The sequence below is a fragment of the Eretmochelys imbricata genome, chromosome 14 (assembly GCF_965152235.1).
Source record: "Eretmochelys imbricata isolate rEreImb1 chromosome 14, rEreImb1.hap1, whole genome shotgun sequence".
NCBI classification, from domain to species: domain Eukaryota; kingdom Metazoa; phylum Chordata; order Testudines; family Cheloniidae; genus Eretmochelys; species Eretmochelys imbricata.
In genome coordinates, this window is record NC_135585.1 from 35,283,976 (window position 1) to 35,298,578 (window position 14,603).

Sequence of the window (14,603 nt, forward strand, 5' to 3'; positions counted from 1 at the left end):
TAGACCCCATACATGCAGTTTCTGTGGGAAAAGCTTCTGCTGGAGATCAGCCTTTATTAGTCACCAGAGAACCCACACAGGAAACAGACCCTATAAATGCAAGGAGTGTGGGAGAAGCTTTAGTCAGAGCTCAACTCTCACTATTCACCAGAGAATCCACACTGGGGAGAGACCCTACAGATGCAACGAGTGTGGGAAAAGCTTTAGTCGGAGTGGAAACCTTCTAGCACATCAGAGAATCCATACTGGGGATAGACCCTACAGATGCAATGAGTGTGGGAAAAGCTTTAGTCAGAATGCATACCTTCTATCACATCAGAGAACCCACATGAAGGAGAAACCCTACATATGCAATGAATGTGGGAAAAGCTTTAGTCATAGCTCACAACTTCTATTGCACCAGAGAATCCACACGGGGGAGAGACCCTACATATGCACTGAATGTGGGAAAAGCTTTAGTCTGAGCTCACACCTTCTATCGCATCAGAGAATCCACACGGGGGAGAGACCCTACAGATGCAACGAGTGTGGGAAAAGCTTTAGTCGGAGTGGAAACCTTCTATCACATCAGAGAACCCACACGGGGGAGAGACCTTTCAAATGCCCAACATGTGGGGAAAGCTTTGTTCAGCTCTTGAAACTTGTTAGACACCAGAGAATCCACACTGGAGAGAAACCCTATAAGTGTAATGAGTGCGGGAAGAACTTCAGTGACAGATCCCACTTTAATAAACATCAGAGAGTCCACACAGGAGAGAAGCCCTTTAAGTGCCCTGAGTGTGGGAAAAGCTTTGGTTCAAGCTCAGATCTTATTATACACCAGAGAATTCACACAGGGGAGAAACCCTATAAATGCATTGAGTGTGAGAGAAGCTTTGGTCGAAGCTCAGACCTCACTAGACATCAGAGAAAACACACAGGAGAGAAGCCCTACAAATGCCCCAACTGTGGGAAAAGCTTCAGTGACAGCTCTGCCCTCACTAAACACCGGAGAATCCACAGAGGGGAGAGACCCTACAGATGCAAAGAGTGTGGAAAAAGCTTTCGTCACATCTCAAACCTTCTATTACATCACAGAACCCACACAGGAGAGAGACCCTATAATTGTCCTGACTGTGGGAAAAGCTTCAGTCGAAGCTCAAATGTTATTACTCACCAGAGAATACACACAGGGGAGAAACCCTTTAAATGCCCCGAATGTGGGAAAAACTTCAGTACACGTTCAGCCCTTACTGCACATCAGAGAATCCATAGCAGAGTGAGACCATTATCAATGTCTTGACTGTGGGAAAAGTTTCGGTAACAGCTTAGCTCCTATAATCTCCAGGGAACCCACACGGGGAGAAATGCTACAAATACAACAAGTACAGGAAAAGTTTTAGTTGAACCTCACACATTCTATCACATCAGAGAACCCACATTGGAAAAAAACCCTATAACTGCCCTGACTATGGGCTAAACTTCAATTGGAGATAAACTGGTATTAAGCATTACAGAATCCACACTGGAGACAGCCTGTAAATGCTTTGAATATCAGGACCAGGCGAGGCTGGAGTGGCCATGCAATAAGGACGAACAATAGTTGTTAAAACAGAGATTGAAATCCCCTTTCTAGAAGAGAGCCCTGTAGGAAAAGAGGCTGGGATAAGATTCCCATGCTGTGATGGGATTTGTTCACTACGTCTCAAGAAGTTCTGGACATCCTCTCTTCAGCTCCTAAATTTGTTTGGTGCTAGAAAGCTCTCTGATATTCTGTGACTTCTCATTTATTCTTCATAGTTTTTTAGACGTGGATCCACCAAGGGACTTAAGTGTTACAATGCTGAGTGTTGTGATACCACACTTCTAGACAATCACAGAAACAACACTGGGATCCACAAAGCCTAAGTTAGGCACCTGGGCTGTCTATAAAATGAATGGGGAGAAAGAGACATCTCAGAATGTGATTCACAAAACCAAGCATGCTAGGTGGGGAGCCACCTAAGCTAGCCAATGGGACATGCTAAGGAGTCAGGGGTGTCTTGAGTCCTGCCCTTTTCTTGTACATAGGTACCTAAGTCCGGGCTCCAGGGAAGCACCTGTCTCTTCTTGTGATTCATAAACTGGGGATAAGTGCTCCTCTGCCGATGGGGCCCCATCCAGTTGGAGTGTTCCAAAGCCACCTAATACTACAACAAAATACCTGGGGTATGGGAAAAGAGGACACGGACCTCTCTTATACCCTTTAGCCCAGTAGTTGAGGTACTCACCCAGGAGGTTCAAGTCTCCTCTATGCTGTTCAAATCCCTTCACCTCCCCAAATAATCTGCCACCTCCCAAGTGAGTGCCCTAGCCACAGGATATTCAGAGGTGGAGGTATTCCTCAATCTCCTTTGTTGAACCTGGTCCACTGTATAAAAGTATTCAGCTAAGAGGTGGCAGATTCTATGCTAATGAAGGATTCCAAGAAAAGGATGGAAAGGAATTTCTTGTGATGCCCAAATGCACCTACTGGATGGACAGAAACTTGCTATGACAGTTTGACCTGTCCAGTTAATGAATGACCACCTGCAATAAAAGGAAATGCCTCTCCAAAAGAAAACGGACAATGGAAACTTGCCTAATATGTCCTTTGGGGTAGATTGAGTCCCCCCATTACAACCACATGGAGTGCTAATGCATAAAAAAGGATTGTCTAGCCCAAAACCTAAATTCCCTGTAAGCTGTGCGGCAACATGGCCGCGCAGAACCCTATTAAGTGCTGCGCAAATGCTTAGGGTACCCCCTCCCCCTCCGCCCCAACTCACCCTGCAGCCTGGATTTGCCGTGGCCCAGATCCAGGGATGGCCAGATTGGGCCCAGGCACAGCCAGAGCAGCCCGGACCCAGGAGCGGCCCGGGTGGCCCTCCCCCAGCTCAGACTTGCTGGGGCCGGGGGAGGGGCAGCTATCCTGCAGCGCCAGCCCCAGAGCTCCCGTGGTGGGGACAGGTGCCTCCTCCCCCTAAGCCCAGGTGCTGCTGTGGGGAGAGAGCGCTGGGGGGAGTCCTTTTTCCCCGCTGTAGCCCTGGAGCACCCTCTTGCACCCCAAAAGCCTCATCCCTGGCCCCACCCCAGAGCCTGCACCCCAGCTGGAGCCCTCACCCCCTGCATCCAATCCTCTGCCCCAGCCCTGAGCCCCTCATCCTCAGCCCCATACCAGAGCCCGCACTGCCAGCCAGAGCCCTCACAGCCCTGCACCCCAACCCTGAGCCCCCTCCCACAAGAATTCCTCAGCCCCACCCCATCACATGAATTTTGTTATGTGCACCAATATGAAGGTGACATGTCACACAACACCTCCATATTGGTGCACATAACAAAATTCATTCCACACATGTGTGGAAAAATTAGAGGGAGCACTGCAAAAACCTCTGTCCTGCAAAACCTACCTCCAGCAGATTGTGATCAGACTATGAGCCCCTGATTTAGAGAAAGCTGGGTCATTCCACATGAGAAGTGTTTGTTTAACTCTCCCTAAGAGAGCAACTTTCTTTGACTGAGAAACTCCAGAATCCCAATAATAAGCAGCTTGGGGGAAAAGATGTTTCCCAGAAGAAAATCCTAAGCCAAGCTACAAAGAGGAAGATTTCACCCACAAAAATAGAAGGGACTGAGAGGGTGAGCAGAGCCACTTCTTTAAAAATCAGAAAAAAATAGGAAATCAGTGCCCATTGCTAAAATTCAATAGGTACTTTGTGTGCTTGGAAGAAAGATAGACATTAGTCTTGGAGCGTGTTTTCCTAGAATACCTAGTCCACTGGAGTTCAGCTCTATTCCATAAAACCAGACTTTTGGACTGGTAGGAACTCTTACTTGGAAAATACCAAAGTCATATAAACCTATCAACTTCCATCCAACTATGAAAAATATCCCAATTAAAAATAGTAAAAAGGAAATGAATCAACTAGAAATTGGAAAAAGAAATAGAGCCTTAAAGTAGACTAAGGCTATGTCTACACTGCGCAGCTTACAGCGGCACAGCTATGCCACTAACGCCTTGCCACTGTAAGGCACCCAGTGTAGCTGCTGTTTGTTGGCAGGAGAGAGCTAAGAACACTCCCTCAAACATCTTGATTAACTTTAATTTGAATATGTAGTGTTGTCATAGCCATGTGGGTCCCTGGATCTTAGAGAGACAAGGTGGGTGAGATAATAGCTTTTACTGGGCCCACTTCTGTTGGTGAGAGAGACAAGCTTGAAATCTTTCCCAACAAAAAATATTATTTCATCCACCTTGTCTCGTTAAATTGAATTACCGTTGGATTAATTAAACTGCTTTTCGAACTTTCACGCTTGTAAACTTGCCTATTAACTCCACCAAATCAGAGTTAATCCTCTTGGCTCTGAACTCTTGTATAATAATCACTTTGGGTGATTCTTGTACCACAGCTTGCACAGGGTTCATTATAATTATTTTCCAGCTAAACACGTCTAAACAATGCTGAATTTTCAACTGTAATAATTATATAATTGTGAATTGTTAGCTTCACAATGCTACCTTCATAAGATAGAAGAAAGAGAAATAGTAAGAGTTTTACTAGATTTTGTTAAAGTTGTCACTACCTTCACTTCTCGCATCCTATCCAATTTATCTAGTTTTGTCCAAATTCATTTTTAGTTTAAAAGTTTTAGTAGCAAGTTGAATCTCCTTGTTGTATACCAGTTATTATACTGAATTTATACTTGGTTATCTGATACTGTTTCTTTAAGTTTAACTGTTTAATTCCATCAATAATGCTTAGCTACTAGTTAAACTTAATTAGGATAAACAACCTCTGGATTTTTTTAGTATCCCAAATAATTAAGTGCATACCATTGTGGTTAATCCCCATAGCTTTTTGAACTTTATACTCAGTTTTATAACACTAGTCCATTTAATACTTGCTTTCTATTTTAGAATGTCATATTTAATTAAGAGGTTATTTTAAGAATAGGTAAATTGCTTTACTTATTTTATTTACCATTTTCATCTGGTGTATCTCATTTGCATAATCCTTATTGATTTGATTGTTTATTGGTTTCTTCTGTCATTTCTGATTACTTAAATAAACTCTTCTTTATTGAAAGCCACATACAGTGGTTTATTTTACAACATTGTTTAGGATCGGTGGAGAAGAATCCTTAGTAAATTTTTATGTGGTTACTGCCTGAGTGCAGTCTCATTAATAACCATAATCAATAATTCCATCTTTTGATTTGGTGTTCCTGAGCTAGTCAGATGAGAAGCTATTAATTCATAATTCCAATGAATTACTGTGTAATTCCATCTAATTAGTCACCTGGGCAGCTGGCGGCTGCAGGGTCCCCCCCACCAGGTTGGCTGGGATCTGCGAGGGCGGGGCTGGCTGGGAGCTCCAATCCCAGGGCAGAAAATGTCATGGAGGTCAATGGAAGTTACAGCTTCCATGACCTCTGTGACATAATCGTAGCCTTGCTTATGAACCATTTTCCTGGACACTTGGATGTCAGGAGAAAGGAGCTGTTGGGCTAGGCCCTACATAACTGCAGATTTGCAGTGGAGTGGGCATTTGGCAGACTGAAGGGAAGGAGGAGGAGCCTTCTGAGAAGGCTGGAGGCTGATGAGCAATGTCTGCCTCATGTGAGAGGTACTTGCTGTGTTTTGCAGAACATCCTTGAGAGTATGGGGGAGATTCTCACTGATGGCTGGGAGGGAGATGGGGAGGGCAGGGACTTTCTGTATGCTATGAATAGCCAGAGGACTTCTACAAGGTGCCCCAAGTAGTCAGGGATATAATGTGCTCAGATGTCAGAAGGTAGTGGTAGAAAATGAATGACCCGTAACCAAGGAAATGAATGCAGGGTGTTTGTGTTAGGATTTTATTAATAATTGACATTATTTGGGAAGAAGCTGTACTCAAGTGACATTGTTCAGCTGAGTTATACATGGTAAAATCCCTATTGATTTAACATAACACAGTGCACATTTCAAACCAGTGGACCTGCGGCACAACATGCCCAAAGTGCTGCATGCCCACACGGCTGTGCTGGTGGGCTTACAAAAATGAGTAGGTGGAAACTGTTCTCCCTGTCTTGGTGGGTGAAATGGGGTGGGCAGGACCTGCCATTTAGGTTAGAGAAAGGGACTCCCAGTATCCTGTGTTCCCTACAGGCTGCAGGAAATGACTAGGCTGGGTTGCTCCCTATGAACATAGTGTCACAATGTTCTCCAGCAGAGTTGTTCACCTCTGCATTGTGACCAACATCCTTTCCTGTGTGCACTGCCAGCCTTAGGGAATATAGCGCCCTTGGAAAACTTGTATTTTGGCTGCCTGGCCCCTGCTCCCTCCCCATTGCCTCCCCTGCCCATTGCCCCGGCCCCCACTGCCTCCCGCCCAATTGGCCCAAGTTCTCTTCCATGACCTCGCACTCTAATTCCGCCCCACTTCTTGCCTTTTGACCATGGCACCCCCCCCCGAGCATGTCATTCATCCATAGGGCCGGCCCTGATCTGCAGTGACTCACATCTGGATGCCACAGTGATGGGCATCCTAGGAAACCCCACAGCAGTCACTTTGTCCTCCCCAGCCAGTGCTACAGGGACCCCCTCATCTGCTTGTTGAGCAGGACAGACAAGATAATGTATGTCAGGGTTCCCTCTTCACTCTGAACTCTGGGGTACAGATGTGGGGACCTGCACCCCCTAAGCTTATATTCCACCAGCTTAGGTTAAAAACTTCCCCAAGGCACAAATTCCTTTCCTTGTCCTTGGATGGTATTGCTGCCACCACCAAGTGATTTAAACAAACATTCAGGGAGGGGCCACTTGAAGTCCTATTCCCCCCCAAAAAAAAAAATCCCCCAAAGACCCTTCACCCTGTTTTCTGGGGGCAGGAGCTTGAGAATAATATATCAACCAATAGGTTAACAAAGTGAGCACAGACCAAATCCCTGGTTTTTAGGACACTGAAAATCAATCAGGTTCTTAAAAGAAGAATTTTATTTAAAAAAAAAAAAGTAAAAGAATCACACCTGCAAAATCAGGATGGAAGATAACTTTACAGGATAAATAAAAAGATTTAAAACACAGAGGATTCCCCTCTGACTCTGCTTTCCAGTTAAAGAACAGGAATACAATTGCCACTTAGCACAGGGAAAATTCACAGGCTAAAACAAAAGATAATCTAACACATTTCCTTCCTATTACTTACAATTTCTGTAATTTTAGTTGTATCATTTCAGGATCTTTTTAGGAGCTGGGTTACCTGCTTGGTCTCTCTCTTGGTCCCGAGAGGGAACCAACAAAGAGAACACAAACAAAACCTTCCCCCAGATTTGAAAGTATCTTCTTTCGCCATTGGTCCTTCTGGTCAGGTGCCAACTAGGTTAATTGAACTGATTAACCCCTTACAAGTAAGTGATTCTGTAACTCTGGCCAGGAGGGATTTTATGTTACTGCATACATAAAGGTTGTTACCTTTCCCTTTATATTTATGACAATGTAGTAGGCAGTCTGCACTCACTGACAGGGTGAGCGGGCTCTGGGGCAGAGTTCATAGAATCATAGAATATCAGGGTTGGAGGGGACCTCAGGAGGTCATCTAGTCCAACCCCCTGCTCAAAGCAGGACCAATCCCCAACTAAATCATCCCAGCCAGGGCTTTCTCAAGCCTGACCTTAAAAATATCTAAGGAAGGAGATTCTACCACCTCCCTAGGTAACGCATTCCAGTGTTTCACCACCCTCCTAGTGAAAAAGTTTTTCCTAATATCCAACCTAAACCTCCCCCACTGCAACTTGAGACCATTACTCCTTGTTCTGTCATCAGCTACCACTGAGAACAGTCGAGATCCATCCTCTTTGGAACCCCCTTTCAGGTAGTTGAAAGCAGCTATCAAATCTCCCCTCATTCTTCTCTTCCGCAGACTAAACAATCCCAGTTCCCTCAGCCTCTCCTCATAAGTCATGTATTCCAGTCCCCTAATCATTTTTGTTGCCCTCCGCTGGACTCTTTCCAATTTTTCCACATCCTTCTTGTAGTGTGGGGCCCTAAACTGGACACAGTACTCCAGATGAGGCCTCACCAATGTCAAATAGAGGGGAACGATCACGTCTCTCTATCTGCTGGCAATGCCCCTACCTATACATCCCAAAATGCCATTGGCCTTCTTGGCAACAAGCGCACAGTGTTGACTCATATCCAGCTTCTCGTCCACTGTAACCCCTAGGTCCTTTTCTGCAGAACTGCTGCCGAGCCATTCGGTCCCTAGTCTGTAGCGGTGCATGGGATTCTTCCATCCTAAGTGCAGGACTCTGCACTTGTCCTTGTTGAACCTCATCAGATTTCTTTTGGCCCAGTCCTCTAATTTGTCTAGGTCCCTCAGTATCCGATCCCTTCCCTCCAGCGTATCTACCTCTCCTCCCAGTTTAGTGTCATCTGCAAATTTGCTGAGGGTGCAATCCACACCATCCTCCAGATCATTTATGAAGATATTAAACAAAACCGGCCCGAGGCCCGACCCTTGGGGCACTCCACTTGATACCGGTTGCCAACTAGACATGGAACCATTGATCACTACCCGTGGAGCCTGACAATCTAGTCAACTTTCTATCCACCTTATAGTTCATCCATCCAGCCCATACTTCTTTAACTTACTGGCAAGAATACTGTGGGAGACCGTGTCAAAAGCTTTGCTAAAGTCAAGGAACAACACATCCACCGCGTTCCCCTCATCCACAGAGACAGTTATCTCGTCATAGAAGGCAATTAGATTAGTCAGGTATGACTTGCCCTTGATGAATCCATGCTGACTGTTCCTGATCACTTTCCTGTCATGTAAGTGCTTCAGAATTGATTCCTTGAGGACCTGCTCCATGATTTTTCCAGGGACTGAGGTGGGGCTGACTGGCCTGTAGTTCCCAGGATCCTCCTCCCCCCCTTTTTTAAAGATGGGCACTACATTAGCCTTTTTCCAGTCATCCGGGACTTCCCCCGATCGCCATGAGTTTTCAAAGATAATGGCCAATGGCTCTGCAATCACAGCCGCCAGTTCCTTTAGCACTCTCGGATGCAACTCATCCGGCCCCATGGACTCGTGCACGTCCAGTTTTTCTAAATAGTCCCTAACCACCTCTTTCTCCACAGAGGGCTGGCCATCTATTCCCCATGTTGTGATGCCCAGCACAGCAGTCTGGGAGCTGACCTTGTTAGTGAAGACAGAGGCAAAAAAAGCATTGAGTACATTAGCTTTTTCCACATTCTCCGTCACTAGGTTGCCTCCCTCATTCATTAAGGGGCCCACACTTTCCTTGGCTTTCTTCTTGTTGCCAACATACCTGAAGAAACCCTTCTTGTTACTCTTAACATCTCTCGCTAGCTGCAGCTCCAGGTGTGATTTGGCCCTCCTAATTTCATTCCTACATGCCCGAGCAATATTTTTATACTCTTCCCTGGTCATATGTCCAACCTTCCACTTCTTGTAAACTTCTTTTTTATGCTTAAGATCTGCTAGGATTTCACCATTAAGCCAAGCTGGTCGCCTGCCATATTTACTATTCTTTCGACACATCGGGTTGGTTTGTCCCTGCAACCTCAACAGGGATTCCTTGAAATACAGCCAGCTCTCCTGGACTCCTTTCCCCTTCATGTTAGTCCCCCAGGGGATCCTACCCATCCATTCCCTGAGGGAGTCAAAGTCTGCTTTCCTGAAGTCCAGGGTCCGTATCCTGCTGCTTACCTTTCTTCCCTGTGTCAGGATCCTGAACTCAACCAACTCATGGTCACTGCCTCCCAGATTCCCATCCACTTTTGCTTCCCCTACTAATTCTTCCTGGTTTGTGAGCAGCAGGTCAAGAAAAGTTCCCCCCCCAGTTGGCTCCTCTAGCACTTGCACCAGGAAATTGTCCCCTACGCTTTCCAAAAACTTCCTGGATTGTCTATGCACCGCTGTATTGCTCTCCCAGCAGATATCAGGAAAATTAAAGTCACCCATGAGAACCAGGGCATGCGATCTAGTAGCTTCTGCGAGCTGCCGGAAGAAAGCCTCATCCCCCTGGTCCGGTGGTCTATAGCTGACTCCCACCACTACATCACTCCTGTTGCTCACACTTCTAAACTTAATCCAGAGACACTCAGGTTTTTCTGCAGTATCGTACCGGAGCTCTGAGCAGTCATACTGCTCCCTTACATACAGTGCTACTCCCCTACCTTTTCTGCCCTGCCTGTCCTTCCTGAACAGTTTATAACCATCCATGACAGTACTCCAGTCATGCGAGTTATCCCACCAAGTCTCTGTTATTCCAATCACGTCATAATTCCTTGACATCACCAGGACCTCCAGTTCTCCCTGCTTGTTTCCAAGGCTTTGTGCATTTGTATGTAAGCACTTGAGATAACCTGCTGATCGCCCCTCATTCTCAGTATGAGGCAGGAGCCCTCCCCTCACAGACATTCCTGCCTGTGCTTCCTCCTGGTATCCCGCTTTCCCACTTACCTCAGGGCTTTGGTCTCCTTCCCCCGGTGAACCTAGTTTAAAGCCCTCGTCACTAGGTTAGCCAGCCTGCTCGCAAAGATGCTCTTCCCTCTCTTTGTAAGGTGGAGCCCATCTCTGCCTAGCACTCCTCCTTCATGGAACACCATCCCATGGTCAAAGAATCCAAAGCCTTCTCTCCGACACCACCTGCATAGCCATTCGTTTACTTCCACTATTCGACGGTCCCTACCCAGGCCTTTTCCTGGGAGGAGCCGTGGGTCCCTGATCTCCAGGAATATGAGGAAAGGGAGATCCTAAGAGACACTCACAGAGGTGAGGAGTAGGCTAAAGTGACTCAGTTTTTATAGTCTCATGGCTGATGTGACTCATGGGTTTTCCCAAAATTTGTCTGACCATGTGTAACCGTGCCCCAGTGGGGAGGTCGCAACTGAGAATGCCAAATTCAGGACGAACTGCTGAGAAATAGGGCAGATACCCCACAAGAATGGTGCCTAATCCCCCATAGGATGTACCAAAGCAGCAACAAAAGTAAACTTCTGTTTCACTACACTGGCTAACAAGAAGACATAAAGGCAGTTTCCTCAGGCATTCCAGTTCTTATATCACACCAAAAACAGTGGATTCATAAAAAGAAAGAAAGAAAGATGACAGTTAAAATTGGTTAAAGGAATCAATTGCATACAATAATTGCGAAGTTCTTGCTTCAGACTTGTAGCAGTGATGGAATAAACTGCTCGCTTGATAAGTCTCTGGGTGCTTCCAAATCATTGGAAGGACTTCAGTCCATTGGTTAGAATGCTCCCATTAGCATAAGTCTGTAGTTCAGAGACTTATGCTGGAAAGAGGCTGGAGCAGGATAGAGGCAAAATGGAGGGGTTTCCAGGCCTTTTATAGCCTTTGCCATGTGGAAGGAAATCCATTGTTCTTACTGTGGAAAATTACAGCAACAAGATGGAGTTTGGAGTCACATAGGCAAATCACATGTCCATGCATTTCGCCTAGTCATTACCTATAATCCAGACAGCATGTTTATATGACAGTCCACTCAGTGTAGATGGGTGTCTCCCATGGTCCATTGTCACCCACGTGTTTCTTGATGAGCCACTTAATTTGAATAGTCCCTCCAAGATGTTCTGGCTATCTACCTTGTGGGCGGTACCCCAGGAGCAAACATTTGAAATCCAGGTATAGAGCCAATACTTATAACTTCAAATACAAAAATGATAGATGCATACAGATAGCATAATCATAACCAGAAAATCATAACCTTTTATGGACACCTCACTTTACAACCTTTGTACAATATTTGCTGCAAATATATAACAGTGGTTGCAACAATGCTCTGTATTGTCATATTGTAATCAGATAATGTCACACCATGTAACCCCTTCCCTTCATCCATATAGGGATGGCATGAGGAGGAAGAATTGGTTCATTCATTTATTTCCTCTAGAAAGGGTTTGCAGGAAATTTATCTCCTGATTGATTGATTGATTGATATCACCCCAAAAGTAATTTTGGTTTGTTCTACCTTGTCTCACTCAGGTCAGGACTGTCTCCAGCAGCTGTCATATCCTCATCGCTGACATCATGGCTTTCCATCCACCCTGACTGATACCTGGCAATAACACCCTTTTTCTCTGAGTGTTTGGACTGGATGTGGAGACAGAATTGGTCCCCTCCTTTTTCTCTTCTGGGGCAGTGCTGGGGGAGGATTCATCTAATCATTTTTCGATCTCCCCAGGAGTTACTTTTGTTCATTCCCTCTTTGCTATCCCCTTTTCTGAGGTTCCTTTCCTCCCTGGCACAGGGAGTGACTCCTGCCTGGATTCTCTCTCTCTGGCCCAGCAAGTGACGGGATGGGGAGTGAGAACGAGGAGACTCTGCAGTGGGAAGGTCCTGAGCAAGTGGAACCACAGATGATGGTATCAGAAAGAGCTGAAGGGGATGTTTCCCAGAGTCCTGAAGGGGGAGAAGCCTGTGAGAGTCAGCGCAGGCCAGAGAGACAGTAGGGAAACTAGCCAGGGGAAAGCTGGTGTAAATCCACTCACAGGAGCAGAGGGGTCAAGAAAATCAAAGAATCCATTCAGCAGAGAAAGGGAGTACTTGTGGCACCTTAGAAACTAACAAATTTATTTGAGCATAACCTTTCGTGAGCTACAGCTCACTTCATCGGATGTATCTGATGTATCATCCTTGTATCTGAAGTTATGTATTTGTATCTCAAACATGTTTTGTTTCTGGGTGATTATCACTTCCCCCTACCCTAGACAGATTTACATCAGGACTAGACAGCTATGTATTGATGGCTCATTAAGGACACTCCACTATCACAATGGACCATTGAAGAAACTCATTCTACCCAGTAATCCTTTTCTGTGGATGGCTCAGAAAGAATATGGGCAATGGCTGTCCCTGTGAGTCAACAAAGCATGTAAAGACATGTGATGAGGCCATGTGAGCTAAGACTCCATCTTTTCCCAGTAACTTTCTATGCTCATGTGACCCTGGACTCCATCTTGGGTCAGTAACTTTCCATGCACAGTGGCTGTGGGCTTTATTTGAGTAAGTTTCCATGTACATGGCAGAGGATATAAAGGACACCTGAGACCAGGGCCACCCCTAGGGGGGTATGGAGCCCAGGACAACACCCCCCACTCTGCCCCAGGCCCTACCCCCACTCTACCTCTTCCCTCAAGTCCCCACCCGCATCTTTCCAGCTTCCGTCCCCTCTCCTGAGTGATGCCAGGAGCCAGTGGGACAGAGCAGAGTAGAGTGGGGTGGGGTGGGGCTGGGTCGCTCACTGCTGCCGGTGCCAGGCTCCCCACTAACCCCCAGGCTTCCCTTGACCCCGTGTCCCCCTGAAGTGCGGGCCCCCCCAAAGCCCGGGGCGGTTGCCCTGGTCCATCCTATGGATGGGATGGCTCTGCCTGAGACATCTCCATTTTGCTTCATTCCTGCTCCAATTCTTTGGATTGTGGATTTACAACTAAAAGGAGCAATTTGAACTATGGACTGAGAGCCTTCCACTCTTTTGGAAGTTACAAGAGAGACTTTTGCTAACCAGCAGAATACTCCATCACTGCTATAAACCTGATCTAAGGACATTGCAAACATCTGTATGTATATGATCCTTTAACCATTTATAACTCTATTATTTTATCTTATTAATAAATCTTTAGTTAGTTGACTAAGTATTGGCAGACAGCTTGATATTTGGGTAAGATCTGAGAGATATATTGATCCTTTGGGATTGGTAGAACCTCAGATATGCTGAACTGGGTTTTCTGGAACCTCTCTCTATATTAGGCCAGTTTGTCTGGATGGGGGCCAAGAGCTGGAATGCCTAAGGGGGACTGGGTTTGGCTTCTTGTTAACCAGCATGGAGCTACAGAAGCTCTTTTGTTACTGGCTTGGTGAATCTAATTATAGAATAAATCACCTGTTTTGCGGACTCTCTCTGCCCTGTTTCTTGCAGTCTGCCCGGAGGTGGCATTCTCAGTGGTGACCCATACCAGGCACTCGGTCACAGCCTCCATGATTTATTTTATGCTGCATAAAATAGCCACTATAATTACACTGGGGTTCTCCTTTTTGTTCCCTGTAATTACCATTTGTCAAGGTTCCCTCCCAACTCTGAACTCTAGGGTACAGATGTGGGGACCTGCATGAAAAGCCCCTAAGCTTATTTTTACCAGCTTAGGTTAAAACTTCCCCAAGGTACAAACTATTTTACCTTTTGCCCTTGGACTTTATCGCTGTCACCACCAAGCATCTAACAGATATATAACCGGGAAAGAGCCCGCTTGGAAACGTCTTTCCCCCAAAAATCCTCCCCAAACCCTACATCCCCTTTCCTGGGGAAGGCTTGATAAAAATCCTCACCAATTTGCATACGTGACCACAGACCCAAACCCTTGGATCTCAAGAACAATGAAAAAACAATCAGGTTCTTAAAAGAAGAATTTTAATAGAAGAAAAAGTAAAAGAATCACCTCTGTAAAATCAGGATGGTAAATACCTTACAGGGTAATTAGATTCAAAACATAGAGAATCCCTCTAGGCAAAACCTTAAGTTACAAAAAGACAGAAAAACAGGAATATCCATTCCATTCAGCACAGCTTATTTTCTCA

The 14,603-nt window shown here is 45.7% G+C and overlaps 1 protein-coding gene across 1 annotated transcript; it reads left to right on the top strand.

Annotated features, from left to right (window-relative positions):
• The first annotated feature begins 231 nt into the window (after positions 1 to 231).
• Positions 232 to 1,351, top strand: LOC144275316 (uncharacterized). Its single transcript, XM_077834534.1, has one exon. The coding sequence runs from the start codon at positions 329 to 331 to the stop codon at positions 1,280 to 1,282; it is 954 nt and encodes a 317-aa protein (XP_077690660.1). The 5' UTR covers positions 232 to 328; the 3' UTR covers positions 1,283 to 1,351.
• The last annotated feature ends 13,252 nt before the right edge of the window (positions 1,352 to 14,603 follow it).

Coding starts and splice junctions, on each gene's coding strand:
- LOC144275316 (XM_077834534.1), top strand. CDS start 329: ATGAAGGAGAAACCCTACATATGCAATGAATGTGGGAAAAGCTTTAGT.